Genomic DNA, 19,793 nt, shown 5'->3' on the forward strand with positions numbered 1-19,793 from the left:
AAAAACAACAGTTTTTATAAATACACACTTTTTGGCAATGTTCTTTTCTTGCCTAAATCAGATCCGACGGCTGGTGTTATGCGGGAATTTAAACCTTATTGCCATATGTATAAGGAGTGTTATTGCTAGCAACCCGATTCCAAGTGTTACACGACATGGTGCATCACCTTAATATGTTTGATCTTTTATTGTCACCAATCTTTTCTTTGAATCTTGCACCAGTTGTTAGTTGTTAGCTTTTGCGTTTATAATTCTAGACGATAAAGTATAAAAGTATTGCACAGAAATGAGATTATGTCGTTAAATTGCACACTATACAACATAGCTAATTGTTTTGATTAATAAACTATGTCTTTGTGGATAATACATAATACATGCTAGTAATGAGTAATAATTATCATGCACTTATCTCTGGAGCATTATAATTGCTATGATAATTAAATCAGTTGACTTAGTTTACATTCCGACAGACGGTCTTAATTTGTGTAACTAACGTCAGACAGATGGTGACATAGTGGTCATAATCGTGGAGCAAAATTACTTCAGATTATAAGGACATTTTATACATACAAAGAGATTAGTTCACAAAATTTGTGACACGATGGAGCAGGGATCCAGTAGTAATCTTCTACCTGACGAAAGTAAGGAACTAATGATCTATTAAACTACTTAAATGCTTACGCATTATCCACATCCCTGTTCTACGTTCTAGCATTAATTGCACAGTATATCTACTTGTTTATATTGATAAGCCGGTGATAAAGCATGTTAAATATTGATGCATGGTTTATAATGGGTAAATTATTCAATGTGGTCCAGAGATAAACGACCGTTTTTACTAGCATGTAAAACAAAAATAATTGTGCCTATATATTGAATGTTTCATCAATCTTTTGAAATCCTGTTTTTCAGCAAACCCCAGTCTTCGAAATCATCAAATTAATGTTTCTTTTGTTTATGGACTTTCTCCAATAGACACAGTGCGAAATTCCTTAATTTATGACACATTTTTATTATGAATTTTCTGTTAAAAAATGTATAACAGAATGATTTCAAAAGATTTTATACAGGCATTGAAATATCATCGTTGCGCCAGCAATATCTGTTAAGTGACAACAGAATTTCATTTGATGACCTCCGTGGTCGAGGGTAAGGCTTTCGACTAGCAATCCAAAGGTCATGTGTTCAAATCCCGGCGTGCGCAAGTAAATTTTATTTGATGGATTTGTGTTATTTCACAATTTAAAATAATATATTGCTACATATTCCAGAGTGGAAGATTCTCTCCGTATAGTCTCGCTGGCTTCAGACATAATTTTTTTTTTTAAAGATAATTTTTTGCCTTACTTCGGTTTTATCTGTTAACAGTAAAAATCCCCCTCGGTTTGGTATGAAGTCAACAAATACCAAAAATGAATTTATTTAGCAAGATTTCCAAAAATACTTAATAAGTAATAATTTTTACACAGCAGTGATAACCCATGTGCGAGTCTATGCAGTGCAACTTTGCACAAAATAGTCCCCATTCTTATGCATGTGACTGAGGTAACAAAACTCGCCGACCAATCACAGAGCGTTTAAGTCTCTTACAGTTTTAATAGTTTTTGAAAGGACGATTTATTAATTCTACGTACAATTATATGTAATATATATAAATATATTCAGAATCAGCATTTGTTGATTTAATTATCTTGTTGAGATCTTACAAATTTATTAGCTGTATAAAATTCCAGAGCACTGTCTAAAATAGTTGGCAGTCCATCATAATAGTCTGTAATGTACAAGTAGTTACTAGACACCGTAATCACAAGCACGTGAGTTTACCTTTTAAGCACCGGTTGATTTTATATTATGTGTTCATGACCATCACCAGCTTAAAGAGTCATCACACCCATATTAAACCGAATGTAAAGACAATGAAGGCTATAGGAAGTACTTTTCACATTCTGCAGTGAACTAATCTGTTCTGTTCCTCAGTGGCAATTGTACCGACAGTAACACAGCTTTTGTAGGTAGGAATTTCTGCAAATTATTCTGTCTTCAAATATATGTTATGCAGTGAAAAAGTTGGGTCAAATTAACTGTTTATAAAACTATGCGGTGATTAAGTGTTTTGCAGTGTTTGTTAGGACGGGTTGTTTCATGGAATTTGAACAATTTTTCAAATTTCGAAGTTCATTTTCAAGTTCTGTGAAAGTTCTATTCAAGTTCTTATATCCTCTGAAATTGATAAAATTCATATTTTGTATACATGTATGTGCATAATAATGTATTCACAAAATTTTAACACTAAGTCTTGATTTCTGCTCATGGTGATACACCGAGTTTAAACAATGTTGCGACAGTTTATCTGAAAAAATCCTTAATTATCCTAAATGAAAATAAATATAGTTACAGGCAAATCATTTTAAAGAGGACACGTTTCATTGTATTTGAGCACACCGAAAGAAACGAATGTTTCAAAAAGTTTTTCAAACTTATTTGGATCACTCCGCAACAAATGCTCAAAGATACAGGGTGCTTAGCGACGTTTCTTAATTCCGTTTAAATTTAGACTCACGATTCAATTTGACAATGTTCTTTTTTATGTACCGAATCTTTTTCTTATTTTTCTTTTTCACATTTTTCATTTGGGAGTTGTTAATATTATCTTCAATAATTAAGAAAACTAAATCATTATTAAATCTCTGGCATATTGATCACCATATATATATTAAAGACACTGTTAGAAAGTCAGAGAATTTTTTCCGTATTTCCACTTCAAAGATTTCTTTAAAATGATTTACTTGTAAATGTAGGTCAATCAATAATTTTTTTTTAAATCAATGCTTGGTACTTCCTTATACAAATTATTAATGTTATCAATAAACGGTAAGTTGTTATTCTTTAAGTCACTCCGATAATGACCTAGTTTAAAGAATTTATTGATGTAGAAGATAGAGTTGCCCATCGATTATTATCTATTCTATTTACTCCAAGGGCCAATGATGCACTGATTCATAATCTAGCATACTTGCCTCAATTCGACAATCTTTGTTTATAATTATTGTGTTTTCTCCTGTGCGAGCAACGAAAAATTGAGAGTAAGAATAGACCACCTATCATAAAGCGCCTTATCATGCTATTTACCAAAGTTCATTTTAAATAATAAATATATTTTAAATATGTAAATATTCGATCAAGCTGAAACTCGCCAGAAAGACTCGTTCTTGATGACAATGCGTTCTATTAACTTTAGTGCCAATGAGTTCACCTAGATTTCTCCGCTTACCCCATATTTTAGGTTCTATAAATTTAGCACACAACGACAAGAGATCGCTTAAAACGTTCTTGCAAACTTGCCATAGTATGCCAAAGATCGCTTGAGTGGATATGACGCAAATGTGAATGGCAGAAGAAGTCAGGGACGCTTGAGGAAGACATGGAATTATTAAGTGAACCAGATACTTAGGACGGGCCATGTCAAGAGTCAGAATAATAGAAGAGAATGTATGAATATGAAAGAGGCAAGGAGTGTGTATCATGACCTGAGTTGTTTGGCGGTACATCCTCTCTTCCTACCCCTGCGGAGAAACAATGTGATGGTTAGTTGGTCTTTAAGGATATGTTGACACACAAGAGGTTAAATAATTATCTTTGTAGGTACCTACTTAATTTTATCAATGGAAACTTTAAAAAATCATGTTTTTAGAATGACAAAAGATATTAAGGACAAACGGATTTAATTTTTTTACAAGATTTTTTAATAATTATTTATGTTTATGTGGACTCTACAATGCGTCGCTATTGCTGATGTCTTTATCGGGTGTCCCCGACTTCTTCTACTATTCAAACCACTCACTAAACACTCCTGGCACTAATAAGAACAAACCTTAAAATTTTCAGCGATATTGGTTGACTACTTTTCGAGTTTTGCGACCACAAACATATGTATGCTGAATTTTTATATATTAAGTAAAATTATTCGTATAGGTACAATTATTTACACAAATCAAATTTAGTATCGTGACTTGTATTTTTATCATAAGTGATTTTTAAAATCTTTTTATCTGATGCAATATGCCAGATTATGGATATTTTACAATCTGTACTAATCTACAACTTACATTACGGAGTGATCACTAATTGAATAGTTGACAACTATTCATTGATTAAGGCGGTCAGTAGGCAAAGAGCCCTAAAATTTTCAGTTTATTTTTTTCGCAATAATTAAATAAATACAGAAAATCGTCTTCAGGGGGGCAGCATAAATAGTACAAGTTTGTTTATTTATATTTATGCGGTGTGTTTTTTCATCTGATCTTTTCAATGTCTGGAGCCAGTGAGACTATAACATCCCCAATTGGAGTATGTTATGAGGCTGAAGGTAGTGAGGTAGAGGAAGGTGGGGGAGTACCTGGATATTCTGATCTGGTCACCAAACATGGCTAAAGCCATTTCACGCAACGTTTCAATTCTGAATGGTGGTCTTACACAACAATAATAGTGAGTGTATCTTCCATTCTCGAACATGCCAATTGTGAAATAACACAAGTTCATCAAAGTAAATTTACTTGCGCACGCCTGGATTTGAACCCATGACCTACGGATTACTAGTCGAGAGTCTTACCCCTTGACCACAGAGGCTGTCAAATTTAGATGTGCAAATTATTGCAGCCGGTGCAATTTATTTGCACAGCACTTTTAAAATGTTTAGTGTAAACAATGATACAACGTAACGAAATAATTCAATTATTAATCATTGTAATTCATAAACGTAAATAATCACTCACTCAATAATCGACACTACTGTCTCCGCTGAATGTGTATCGTGAACTGAAGACGGGACCAACGTGTGAACGCTGTTAGTTGGTTGGCGCAAAGATCCTTTGATGTGTGCATGAGGATAATCGGGTTGACCCCTAAACGCTTGCAATGGCCAAGTGGTCCAATACACGTTTATTGCTACATATTTTTACCACAATTTGTGGATATTTTTTTCTTGCTTCCTCATGATTACCCATCAATCATTGTTTGTCCTCTCTTACATCACAATATTTTATAATCCCTTTTTGATATGCCGTAAATTCATCACTCATGTTCCGATCATTTTTATCTCAATATTTATTATGCATGATTTGTGATACATTCTGTTGCCATCAGGTTAGATTTAGTATCTCGAGAGTGTGATCGATTCTGATAACAATATTTTTATTTCATTGCAGGCGAAGAAAGAAGCGAATCAGTCATGCGTTCTGTGGGCGAGATGTTAAGGAAAAGTGCCAGGAACTGTTGCACTTTAAAAACATTACGAAGACGAATTCCTATTACCGAATGGCTCCCCAAATACAGACTGGATCTCTTGTTGCAGGATCTGATTGCAGGTAAAAAAATATATGTAATATTATTTTTATTTTTATTTAATATTAGAAAAAATTTTTTTTTTACATAGATAAATACAGGATATTGACAAGATATAAAACAATAGAAATTATAGCCTTTCCTCACCATAAAGAGACAATGCTCTTGTGTTTGGTGAGGGAATTCTAGTTCAATTATGTACATAATTAAAGTAAATAAATTATTTAGAAACAACACAAGATTTAAACAATATTACTTTTAGATGTAAGTAGTGAACGTATTATGGACTTATTATGGACTTTATAATAGTTTAAGGTAATTTTTTTAATTTAAGGTGAAATTCCTGAATGTTTTCGATATTTTTTAAATTTAATGGAAGGTTATTAAAATAAATTATGCCTAGATAAAGATAGGTATTTTGAATGAGCTTAGTGTTAAATTTTGGGATTTTAATAGTTTTCTGGTATCTTGCTGATGTATTAAATTGCAAGTTATGAGTATTTGACTTATTTCTTTGTAAATTTGAAGTATTGAATATTTTTGATACATTTTGTCTACTGTAGGTACTTTGAAAATTGTAAAAAGAATTTCGGTAGAAAATTTTGACGGTTTTTTCAAAATTACTTTGATTACCAATCTTTGAACTACTTTAAGTGGGTTCAAAATTTTATTATATGTTCCTCCCCAACCAATAATACCATATTGTAATATAGATTGAACAATCGCATAGTACACTCTTTTTAGGTTTTCTAGTCTAAGAATATTTCTAAGTCTTATAAATATATAAATACATTTCCTAATCCTTTTGACGAGTTCACAAATATGTGATTTCCATTTAAAATATTGATCTATATATACACCAAGATATTTGATTTTGGATGTTGGACTATATTATGATTATATTATTTTGTCAGCTTCATGAAAATTTGTCATTTCTTGGAACACACTAGCCAAAAGGACTTATTTTAATGTAACCATTCACAAATAATATTGTGTTTTTTTTAACGATAAACTAATGTTTATAAGACGAGGTTTTTTTTTATGAATAGCACAAAGGATAACAAATGATTATAAGCAATAATTAATCGCTTGAAATATCCATACAAATTGAAAATATCTCCCAAAATATTTACAGGTGAAAAAATATAATAAGCAGTAATTGTTGATTGAATTACTAGTAAATATTGAATTATTTGGCATGTTGGAAATAAGCCGACGTAGCTCAGTGGTCTCAGAGCACCTGACCAGACATCAGAAGGTGCGGGTTCAATTCCCGTTGGCGGCATTTATTTTTACTCGGGAGATATTGCTTATAATAATTTGTTATTCACAAAAAAATTATTTAGCAATCTCGCTGATAGTTTCGCCTGCATAGTTTAGCAAATGAATATACTAACAATATCGACATTTTTAATGTAACAAATTCAATGTTTAAAACATACTTAATTTTTTTATGTCAAGATTTTGATAATTTCAGTTTATTACTTTTTTTTAAATTTACCCAGTTGTAAACCACTGTAATATAAGAAATAATTTTTTGCAACCATTCCCCCTTACTTATAAAAAAACTCAGTGTAAATATTACGTGACGCGTAAGTTCAGAACAGTGAAAAACTTGACTTATTACCATGGCGTTTGTTTGGGTAAAACTGTTTTACACCAGGCTCAAGGTCGGCTTTACCACACCAACGTTGAACTGGCACGTTTAAGAATTTAATTAATGAGACTGATTGTTCATTCCTTATGTAAAAAAATGTAAACATTTCAATGTACGCAATGTAAAAACATAAAATGAGTAAATAAATAAACTGGTTTTTGTGTAAGAAAACTCATATGTGGAACAAAGTACTTACATTTTTTCTTCTTTTCTTTATTCCTTATTAGAGTTTGTTACAGATTTTCGTCTTTTACTACCACCAGACTAGATAAATTTCCACTTTATAATTTACTGTTTACATACACAGATTACTGCCATCTGTCTTTTCTCCATTTAATCTTCAAGACATTAACAAATATAGTTCCTTTCTTAACCTTCTTCACAACTTTTTCTGACAAGATGGTACTCTTGTGGCTTCTTTCTAGGTTCCTTTCCGCCTCATTTGAACATATTTTTAGACAATTCATTCTTCTCGCATTACGTTTTGGCTTTATTCACGTGTCAGCATTGCATAAAATGTTCCTTATATATTACATAATGTACATTCTGTCTAGTTTACTAACCCGTGGCGGTTTTCCCTAAAGTGCGACCGTGCAGTGATCTACTAGTTAGTTATGACTTTATATTCTTAAGCCACAAACGTTTTAATGAATGGCTGAATTGTATATTGTTGCTAGGTTGCTAATCTCTGGTTCAGTGATGTGGTGAAATTCCTTTCGATCTAGAGAAACAAAAATAATATGGAAAAGACCAATATAGGAAATTTTTTCTCCATTTTTAATCTTTGTTTGAACTCCCAATGGGATAGGATACAAACCGCCACTGTTACTAACACTTATAAATATTTGAATTTTCAGGTATCAGCGTTGGATTGACAGCAATTCCTCAAGGAATAGCTTATGCGGGAGTTGCCGGTTTACCCTTACAGGTATTACATTGATCTATTATTCTGTAATCGAGATATTTCTCCCATAATTACTTTAAATTATATCTTTGAATATCTGAATTCAGCTTTGTTAGAATAGGTAGCTTGTCAGAACAGCATTGATCTAAAAGCATATCTTTTAGATAGTATTGTTTTACAATAATAAAAATAAAGGGAATAGAATAACATTACTAAAAATGTAATGTAGAACAGTTTAATGATAACTGATAACATACCTAACTGATAACATACCATACGACGGCCGGCATAGTCCAGTGGTAACGCATTGGACTGCCATTCCGAAGGTCGCGGGTTCGAACCCGGCGTGCGCAAATAAATTTTATTTGATTAATTTGTGTTATTTCACAGTTAATTAATTAAAATAATATATAGTATATTTGCGGCACGTTCCAGAGTGGAAGATACTACCAGTATCGCCCTGGTGTAAGACCACCATTCAGAATTGAAACGTTGCTCCAAATGGCTTTAGCCGTGTTTAGTGACTAGATCTGAATAGCCAGGTACTTCCCCACCTTCCTCTTTCCCTTCCCCACTTACCTCCAGCCTCACAACATCCCCCAATTGGGGATGCCATAGTCTCACTGGCTCCAGACGGGAGCAGTTGGGACTCTTGTGAGGTATTCACTATAAAAAAAAAAAAAAAAAATACCTATTCCATTATATCCATTAGATATTAATGTTATCAATTTATTATGGAAAAGTGGATACGTTGTGTTAATATTTAACTAATCATTTGAACGACATTATTTTTTCACTAACCTTCACTTACCTCGTTTTATATAAATATACTAGCTGTACCCTGCCACGCGTTGCTGTGGCTCAATCTGTCTGTGCAGATAGAGATACAATAGCACTTGTTGCTTTTACGTCCAACAGATGGCGCTGTTTATAAAAAGCATGCTTTTACCTATCACAGGTGACATCTTTATAATATAGCTATATAAAAACACACGCATATTTGAATGCAACGTTATGTCCAAATTTAAAAATAATCAGTGAAGAACTTTTGGATATTTAAGATTTTTAACAAATGAACATTAACATTTTTATTTATATGGATAGATAATTAGATTACTTACTTTATTCTATACACATATTAACCTTTATAGTTATTATTAAATAAAGCGGCTTATCAAAAAATATTCTCATATCTCAGTCCTAAAATATATAATAAAATCCCCTCTCAGCTGAAACTGTGTGAATTGTCATCCTTCGGTCCAAGAGTGACAAAATGGTTGTTGGATTGATTGATTCCGAAATGATACTAAAAAATTAAATTTTAAATCAGAACGCCTCTATGTATCTTTTTTATGTATCTTTTTATGTATCTTCGTTTTAAAATACTTATTTTAGCTAGTCTTAAATCCTGTATTCGTCTAGGATAACTTGAAACCTGTAAATTTGACTGTCCTGAAATGGGAATCCTTCCTAGTTGGACAGTCAAAATCACAAAATGTACTTAATCAATATTATAAAAAAAAAAAAATAGTGCTAGTCAGCACTCTCGTGCTGCTAGAGATCCTCACGACAATTGCGATGCGGCTTTGTATTTATGTGTATTTTTCAATCCTCAGGAGAGGGCATGTTACATTTGAGTGGGGCGTATTGCAGTTGGCGCGTGTTTTGATAACTGTATTTATTATTTAAATATTTAAGGTTTTTTTGTCGACAAAAGTCTGACAATTTTTTTAAAATTCCTGAACCTAGACGCGCCCCTTCTTCTGATGCAAAACCAACAGCCTATTTCAATTTGTTTTTCACCGTTACTTCTTGAAAATATTGTCGAAGAAACCAATCGTTATGCTGCACAATTTTTTAACACAGCAAATTAGAAACCGAATTCACGGGCGAAAATGTGGACACCAACTGCTGTGAATGTAATTAAAGCATTCATTGCTGTCTTACTGGAAATGGGGATAACAAAACAAGCCACCATTTTTATTATTGGAAAAGGGATTCTGATGCGATAAAGCGATCCAACCTCATATGTGTTCACAGTAAAAAGCGACTACTTGGATGTTTGGAAGTTGCACGGGAAAACACAATTGTGAAGCAACATAATTTTATATATTTTTTATAATTGTAAATGTGTAGTTTTTTTTATTAAAAGCATAAAATATCATTCTTTACTTGCTTAATTGCAAAAAAGAAACACTAAAATTTGTTGATATCTTTGTAAATTATTGTAAAATAAACACTAACCCCACTACCTTCAGCCTCACAACGTACCCCAATTGGGGAAGCCATAGTCTCACTGGCTCCAGACGGTTGAGAGCATTTGGAACTCTTGCGCAGTATTCACATAAAAAAAAACCTAAAAAAAGAAATTACCTAACGATGCAACAATTTTTTACATAATTTGTTCAGCAAAAAATTATATTTTGGACATGCTGTCGCTTAACGGATATTCCCGGCGCAAACATGATTAACAAAATTTTTATGTACAAACAAAGTAAGTTTCACAACTCTTTAATGTGTGTATGTTTTTTTTTCTCGTACATTGGAAAACAACATGATCAATGGTTTTCTTTTGTGTATTCAATTTCAAATCTTTGCACATTTGCGCGACCGAACTGTACGATTGAAATATTTTTTAAGGGAGCGGCCATCTGCATCAGTGGCCGTCTGTTTGGTATAGATATGGGTACACCAGAGCAGTCCGCCACACATGTGTTACCCTTTTGCACGACGGTTGCAAAGCCTAAATTATTTTTGAAGTCACAAAGCTAAAAATTTAAGAAACAAATGTCATACACTGTGAATTAATAGAAAAATATGGTAATATTTATTGACAATGAAATGAAAATATGTTTTTTATGTACACAACCTCAGTTTGGAGTCAGTGAGATTATGGCATTTTCAATTGGGTTATGTTGTGGGGCTGAAGGAACTGGGAAGGGAAAGGTGATATGAAAGAGAATGTTTGGGAAGTACCTACTTTTATATTGTTTTTTAACTGATCTGTTGGATTTCAGTACGGCCTGTACTCCGGCTTCATGGGCTGCTTCGTGTACTTGGTGCTGGGCAGCTGCAAGGACTTGACCATTGGCCCCACGGCCATCCTGGCGCTGATGACGCAGAAGTATGTCTCAGGGTACGGAGCCGACTTTGCCGTGCTGCTCACCTTCCTCAGCGGCTGCGTCATCCTGCTCTTAGGACTCTTTAATTTAGGTTTGTGATTAAAATGTGCAATTTTTTTTATTCAATTCGTATCAACCGAAAATAGGTTAAAACTCTTTCGAGTCATAATTCTTGAGTATGTTACTTTTAACTAGTTTCATATATATATTATTATAATCTAAACTCTTAAGCGTTTGTGTAATTTCAATGCATAAAACCATTGTGAAGATGGTATCAGTTGTACATTATATTTTACTGTCTTTACTGCGCCATTTATATTGCGTGTTTGTAGATTTTTATTTATTTATTTGGTGGTTCCCCTTGATTCGGGATTGATGAGGTCCACAGGGTGACACCTGAGACCCTAGACTAGCTCAACATTCTAGATATTCCCCTCTGAACCCCTCCACCCATGGAGGAAAGAAGGGAGAAGAGGTGGTCGGATGAACATTTCCTACAAGACTTTTGTCGCTAGCTTGCGGTGACGAAATATGAAGAGCGGGGGCCGGATTTAAAATTGACACGTCCATTCATCTAGCGGTACACTGGTGAAACATTAAGCCAACTATTAGATAGATGGATAGATAGATAGCGGAAATAAAAAATTAAATTATATTTCAACTTATGTATAAACCTAATTGCGACATGTAACAAAAGAAAGAAACAAGATTTAAGCCAGGCGACAAACATCAGATAGTAAAAGTTGTTTTAATGTTTCTTTTATTTAATTTACGTAATTATGAGTGCCATCTACCGATAAAAAGAAATATTGAAATCAACACTGTACGTCGACCCTTTTGGAATAACAATGTCCCATCTGACAAATCAATGCTACGCGATTAAGAGCTCTAAAGTAACTTTCTTTAATGCCCAATATCGCATAACACTGTTGTATCATGTACTCCGAAACAGTCGGCTACAAAACGAGAAACAGAAACTCATTGCGGAAACGAGCGATTTATTATTACTTTGACGTGAAAAGAAATTCCACTTCTAGTTTTAAACTTTCTTTCTGTATGGTTTTTACAAAATTTCACACTGCATTTCATAGTTTACACGTACCAAACACAGTTTATAGTTCACGAAGGCACAGTCTGCTCTCGCCGAGCGGTGAAATCAGTGGTCTAGAAAGCCACACCCAATTGTGCCCAGTTGAATTTTTTGACGTGTAGTGCCTGGTTGCCCTAGTGCTATCTCCTATTACTTTTTTCCTCCATGCCCCCACCATACAAAAGAAGAAGAATTTATTTATTTTCGAGAAATCGACAGTTTACATTTTATCAGTTTGTACATGTGTAGTATAGCCAAAATAAAACCAATTATTGATTTCCCCCTTGTGACTGTACCACTAATAAGACAATATAATAAGAATAATTCAGAAAAACGTTTTTTGTTTTCAATGTGCATACTGTAGTCACGGTTGTCATTTATTGCTAACCATAAGAAGATAGGATGTAAATAAAACAAATTCAATTCATAACAGCATTATAAATATAAACTACAGAAAAGTTACATACTCATGAACTATCAGAGAAATACTCTTTTATGGACTGTTTGCATTTGTTAAGCTATTCTCTATTTTTGTCTTCTCAAATCACACTTATTTATCACATAATTAATCAAATCTTTTTCTAACCTTACATTTTTTCTTCCTAACTGTTTTCCCTCCAATAATAATCCATCTGTCATAACTCCTTTGATTTTGTTCGCATCACTTTAAAAAAAGAACACATTCAAATATTTTCATTTGAGAATAAATGACATATTTCTAAAAGTATCTACCCTTATTTCTTTGCAATGTAAAACATGACTTTGGCAGATTTTTCCTCAATCGAAAAATAAACATTTATTTACTCAATAATATTTTCAAGTGTATCTAAAAACGTCTCTAAGCCGTTTAAACTATTTTTTTGACCCCTTTCCACTTTCTTTATTATTTACAGGTTTTTTAATAGAATTTATATCTATGCCAGTAACCACAGGCTTTACAACAGCTGCAGCCATTACTATAGGATTTACACAATTGCACTCCCTTCTTGGTTTTGAAGGTAATGTTATTTTAATTATTTTGATGGCGCTATTTTTGTAGATTTATAAAAATACTCATTACCCCAAGCATACTGAAATAATGTTTCAAATCAGTACCCAAGGATTACGATCCTGATTCATCCATCAATTACAAATAATAAAAATATCTAATACATATTGGTTTATGTGTGCAGTATTATGGGATTACGCAAATATCAATAATTATTAAATTTTTAAAATCAAATCTTCACTTTTAAATAATACAATAATGTGGAAGTACTTGAATAATTTTACTTTATTATTAGCAGACCTGGCAATGCTTCGCCATTGCGAATATCTTCCTGAGGAGATTACTGGAGATTCGGTTTATAATGAGACTACAATGTACTAATTTTATGTCCTTGAGACGTCTTATTATGTTTTGTTAAAATTGGCCCGCTATTAAAATTATTTTGATTTGCCATTAATTATTTCTTAGATCATTAAAAGTGTCTGATTGTTTAAATTCTTTGTTTATGGCTGTTTAAATGATTGCGCGTATTTGATTTGTAAAACAATAATCAATTAAAATCATTGAATAATGAAACAGTCCTCCACTCGTGCTGTAACAATACTGAATTAAACTAATTGAAATCACATGATTTGAAAAACATCCTGGTTGCTTTATTCTTGGCATTGAAAATGAGGATAATGATTTTGTTTGCAGGTAAATCTAATACTTTTCTGGAGGTGTGTATCAACTTTGTGGAGAATGTGGACACTGTGAAGCTTTGGGACTCAGTTTTAGGAGTCTGTACAATCATATTTCTGCTTCTACTGAAGGTAATTATTATCAAATTTTGAAATCAAACATAAATTTTTTTTTAAATGGTCACCTTCTGTTTTTTCGTCTAAACCCTAAATTAAAATTATTGATAACGAGAAAAAAACACTTTATTATAAAAATGTAACATTACAGCCACCTCATTTTTTTGTTGTTTCATATAACAATAATGTATAAAAAATTCACAAAGTTTCATAATTTTCTTTCAAATTGCGGTCGGTACCATTTGTTTCATAGTACAAATGGTACACCTACATTTGAATTATTCTGTGGTTAACTTCTATATTTGAATTTAGTCAATCGAAAATTCCATGTTACCACGAATATAATAATAATGGTAATAGACCCCAGCCTGACAACTCTAATGCCGCATTCAGACTTTTCAGTTTTCGTTGATCAACTTTTATTGAATGACAAAAATAGAACAAGATTTCCAACTAAAGGCTTTATCAACTTTGTTGAAAGAAGGTTCACACTTGTCAATATTCAATTGTCGAGTTGATCAACTAAAATTGAAACCTCTGAACGAAGCATTTATGGGGGAAAACAATTCATGTAAGGTATTGCCTAAATAAATAGTACATTTATCTATAAAACCATTAATGCCTGCTGGTAATAACCGAATTATTGGAAACTCAGCTGTGGAACACGACATAACAATGCAGATGAGAAAATCCATATAATTTTAATAAAATCATTGTATATAACCCCTGAAAATCCGCCTCCCCAAATTTTGCGTATTTAAACCATAGTTTAAGGAATAATTGTTCTAGTTGAAGATGGCCATAATAGGCTGAAACCAGTAACGGTCAAAAATAAAATAAGTGGAAAAAAGTTTCAAATTGTTTAATATATCATTATAATGGAATTCCACCAAAAATTGTTAGTACATATTTTTATGTTTAAGAGGAAGCTACAAGCCAAAATGTGTATATTCTTGGTACACCTTATATTTTAGGTAATAGGCATTAAAATCGCTTGACAAACGGAGTCTACAATCGTTCGATTTCAAGCACAAAACTGGTTTTTATTTTATTTGTAAATAATTTTTTAAGAAATCAAAAAACTAATCAGGTGAAACTGTCACAGATAATCTTAGCTATAGTCCTGTTTTTTTTTTCAAGTTGTTTTCTTTACAAGTTCATACATTTCTATTGAAAAAAAATTTTTTTTAGTAGTTTACATTTATATTTTTTATTGAGTAATTTATTTTTTAATTTGTATTCTACTCAAGCGAAACAATAGGAAAACCTTCAATTTATCTAAAGCATATTTTTTGGTATTCATAATGTACACCAATTCGTTAAATGTACAAATTACTAAAATAAAATCAATTAATAAAGATTAATCAAAATAGTGATTTAGCATTAAGCTTCGCCTTAAGTCAATTCACCACTTGAATGCCGGCGTGTCCCTAGCGGATATTAAACATTTGTACCCACTGAGTGCCGGTGCATCCCTAGCGGATACACTATTAATACCAAATTAATTATTGATTTGTTTTAGGAATTACGGAGATGGGGAAGCCGCACGGCTGGACCTGAAGTGCCATTCTTCAAGAGTGCTCTGCAAAAACTGAACTGGTTAATAACCTTGGCCCGTAATGCCATTGTCATCATCCTAGGGTGCCTGATCGCTTGGATCTTTGAGAAATACGACTTAAAACCCTTCACACTCACAGGTAATGCCTTATTATTTTTATCTTTTCCATAATTTAACAGGTTGTTTGGTGCTCTGACATGGGTTAATTGTAGGAATTGCTGTTTTTTTTTCGATTTTAGAAGTAAAATACGAAAATGCGTGATCAGCAGTCCACCTGTTAACATCATCTAAAATATGGTCTCCATTTTACAAAATCCCCATAAACAAAATCGAAGCAATTCAAAACAAATTCCTAAAATATCTTTGTTAGAAGTCATTTGTAAGATTTAATAATTATGCAGAGGCAGCTTCATACATTGAGTGTACGGAGGCATCATAAGGATGCACTATTCCTGTATAAAGTAGTTAACAATAATATTCAATGCCCAGAGTTGCCAAACAAGATTCAATTCATTGTACCTGCGCGTTCAATACGCTCTTCTGTCCTGTTCAGGATGGATCAATGCAAAAGTAACTCTAAGCAGAATTTTTGCCTGAACAGACTATGCAATAATTACTATAGCGTATTATCCAAGGTGGATATTTTCAGTTGCATTTCTCTGATGGTTTGTGAATAATGTTATGTCTCTATTGTTTATATTTCTATTATGATTTGATTTATATATACAACCTATAAATGTAATGTTTTGTAAATTTTTCGTTTTATATAATCTTTTTGTTTTGTATAAATTTTTGAATTCATATTCCTTTCTTACAAATTTAATTTAATTATTCCTTATCATGCTATCTCAGGAGAGGTAAAGTCACAAGGAGGAAATCCATTATTGGTTTTATTTTGGCCATATAATACTTATGTACAAACTGAAATAAATGTAAACTGTCGATTGGCCGAAAATTAATAAATAAATAATAGTATAAGTCTCTTGTGAAAGTTGGTTGGTGCTTGTAGATTGGTATTTTGAGGCTAAAAGGTTAAAAAATAAATACATATTACAGTGCAAAGTATTTGTTTTAAGTCATTATAGTACTCAAGTAATATGCTAATTTAAACCTTCAGGTGAGGTGGAAAAAGGCATGCCCTCCTTTGGGCCGCCCCCATTCTCCACGACGGTGAACAACATTACCTACAACTTTACCGAGATGGTGGGGCACCTCAACTCCAGTATCATCACCCTGGCACTCATCTCCATCCTGGAGGCTGTGGCCATCGCTAAAGCTTTCTGTGAGTAACCGACAGTAATTTCCACAGGGTCTCCCCGTTGTACCTGTCTTATAACACTAACAATACCTTTTCACACATGCAAAATAATTGGTATTTAAAAAAAATAATAATATAAAGTGTTTTATTATCTTCCTTTTTTTGTAACAAATAAAGATAATGATATTTCCTGAGATAATGAGAATTTCCTTTCATATTATTAAAATTTAGTAGTATGGATATGGATAAATAAATACAAATATATTTAATGGTGTTGTTTCTAGAATAATTATAATATGTTACATAGGTTTTTTTTGTTCAGTTGAGAGGTTTCAGTTTAAGTTTGTATATCTATTTCTGATCTCCCTATGTCTTGTATCCAGCTTTTTATTTGAGCTTTAAATGTTATAATATTGTTGTGAGTTTTGAATGAAAGTGGGATTTCGCTGTAGAGTTTAGTATGTATCATAATTGGAAGCTTTTTGCCCAAATGTTGTATTTGTAGTTGCTTGTTGGATATGTTTTTGACCTTGAGAAATCTCGTGTCTCTAATATACGTGCAATATACGAAGAGCGATTTGCAAAGAGCCATGTAGATCTTTATTCAGTCTTTTTTACTGAGGACATTCCTGATGGTTTTGAAGAAATAACTTAGTTTTTTAAAATTTTATTATTTGAATAGTTAATTTGCTCAGTCCATTTTAAATTTTGATCAATTTTTACACCTAGATAAGTTACATGGTCAACGTTTTCTTGTGAGGGACAATTATTACTTCCTAGTTTCCTTCCGACTATGTAAATGTGTATGTATCCCCAAAGTTTACTCAATATATGTTCAATGAAACCAATCTAAAATCAATAGACCAGGCAAAGGAGAACAAACCGAGTTGCGAAGAGGGGGAAGGTGGCTTGACCTTCTTCCTTTTAAAGTGATCTGCCAATAAATGAATCTAACAGTGTATAGGTAACTCGCATTGTTATCAGTATTGTCTTGGATTACTCGCAGTATTGTCTTGGAAAATAAAATCTGCTTACAAAAAAGTAGTCCTTTTTAAAATGGTGTGCAAATTGCTAGCTACGTTTACTTTTCTGCGCAGGGTCTGGATATTTTAATGTGTGCTTTTCAGCTGTCAATATACTACTGATGTCATAGTTTATTCAAAGCATCCTCGAACCCAAAAAAATGGTCACATGGTTTGCCTCCAGATCGTCATAATGTTACCCAGATTTAACATTTTGGCAAGTCTGCTCTTTTGTAATGTCCTATGGTTATGATGTATAGTCATTTTTTTATGCAATATGCTGATTTATAGCATTCACTGGGTGAAGTCCGGCGACTACCGAATGGAGGAATTTCCCAAGACCGCTGACAAAGCGGTCGAGTTCAACAGAGGGCGATGGAATTTGGACTAGATTCTACGACTCTATATTGGAGTTTGACGGAGGATGAAACTCATCAGCAGTAATAGTGGGATGGGGGATTTTTACTATGTATTTTAATTTTAGCTTGTGTAATTAAGTAGTTAATTATTTAAGTCGGCCCTCGACGTCATCATAGTACGGTGTAACGACCATAGTCTAACTCCTACACCTCACTTACTTGACATAGTTTGCTAAAGATAAATGTTTTCAATGTTCCAGCCAATGGAAAGATAGTGGACTCGACACAGGAGATGTGCGCTCTGGGGATGTGCAACATCGTGGGAGCCTTTGCGAGGAGCATGCCCACCACCGGCTCCTTCACCAGGACTGTCATCAACAACTCCTCGGGGGTTCAGACGCCAATGGGCGGAATATTCACAGGTACACACCAGATTATTTTAACAGAGCTTAATATAATATAACATACATAAATAACAGAGCTATGGATCACATGAACATGGTTTCCAAAATGTTTGATCCCTACAAGGGAGCCTTTTCAAAATTTGGCAGTACATAATTGCTGTAGTATTTTGTTATATCTGGAAGATCTGCATAGTGAATGGTTAAGACTCTAGATAAGGTGTAACGTTGGAAATTGTTATTTTGAAGAACATTTTGTATTTAAGAACTAATTTAAGTTATTTTTATACGTGTTGGACTCTGAAGGGATTATTTTTACTAGTTAAAAGCTCAAAATCAAGCTCTATAATTCATCAGTATTCTCATGTCAATTTTAGTAGCCCGCTGCGTGCTTAGACTCGAGCGCCGAGTTCTGTACACCGACGGGTTGGGTTATTTTATTCTTAAAGACTCAGTTACTAACTGCCATCTAGCTTGCTAGAACTGACTGTTTTGCCAGTCCCCAGGGTTCATTATTAATTATTATTTTAGAACATTTCGATTAGTCCTCTGTGTGTTCGAGCAACTGTCGCATGTATTTCTGTTCATTGAATAATTTTACAATCTGGAGTCTTCTCTCAAGCTTACACATTATTGATACACCTTGTATGGTATGTCCTGGAGGCAGTACGTGATTTTCATGGAAATACTTCTTGGTCCTTCCAGCAGAACCGTGACCTTTAGTGTGCCCACCGTGTCAAAATATTTTGCAGAGGTCCACATGTGCATCGCATGTTGATTGAAGGTCCATCAAGCTAGGCAACAGTTTTCTTTGCACTATGAAAGAGAATGAAATTCTCTTTATTTTTGTTCAAGTTAACCTTCCGGAAGTACTCCAGTTCCTGCCAGCAGGATGCCGGGCATATCATCAATAACTTTAAACCAAAAATAGAAATTTTACAAAAGATCAATAGTTGAGTTTGTTTGTTTTAAAGATACATATACCTGTTTTAATTTTTAGCATATTTTGTATTTATGCACTATAATCCGACGATTTCACTAATTGGACACTTGCCGGTTTTTGGGGTGGTGGATTAGTGAAAAGTATTGTACTTATTTATGTTATGATGTTTACAGGAGCTCTGGTTGTCCTGGCTCTCAGCTACCTGACTTCCTCTTTCTACTACATCCCCAAGGCGGTGCTGGCCGGCCTCATCATCTCCGCCATGATCTTTATGGTGGAGTTTGAGGTCATTCCGCTCTTTTGGAAGACTAGAAGTTAGTATTATCAAACAGTATCTCAGAGGAAGCAGCACAC

General features: G+C 33.3%; 1 protein-coding gene across 1 annotated transcript in view; it reads left to right on the forward strand.

Moving 5' to 3' along the window:
* Positions 1-558: 558 nt before the first annotated feature.
* The window catches only part of LOC149419541 (sodium-independent sulfate anion transporter-like), a 29,565-nt gene continuing 10,330 nt past the window's right edge, over positions 559-19,793 (forward strand). Inside the window, exons 1-10 of the mRNA XM_089637874.1 lie at positions 559-641; positions 5,205-5,363; positions 7,855-7,925; positions 10,919-11,114; positions 13,007-13,111; positions 13,798-13,913; positions 15,421-15,595; positions 16,574-16,738; positions 18,356-18,517; positions 19,613-19,753. Of these exons, the coding sequence (XP_089494000.1) occupies positions 602-641; positions 5,205-5,363; positions 7,855-7,925; positions 10,919-11,114; positions 13,007-13,111; positions 13,798-13,913; positions 15,421-15,595; positions 16,574-16,738; positions 18,356-18,517; positions 19,613-19,753 (1,330 nt within the window). The 5' untranslated portion in view covers positions 559-601. The remainder of the gene's footprint in view (positions 642-5,204; positions 5,364-7,854; positions 7,926-10,918; positions 11,115-13,006; positions 13,112-13,797; positions 13,914-15,420; positions 15,596-16,573; positions 16,739-18,355; positions 18,518-19,612; positions 19,754-19,793) is intronic.

Source organism: Hesperophylax consimilis, chromosome 12 (assembly GCF_061612785.1).
Source record: "Hesperophylax consimilis isolate HC1 chromosome 12, BYU_Hcon_1.0, whole genome shotgun sequence".
NCBI lineage: Eukaryota > Metazoa > Arthropoda > Insecta > Trichoptera > Limnephilidae > Hesperophylax > Hesperophylax consimilis.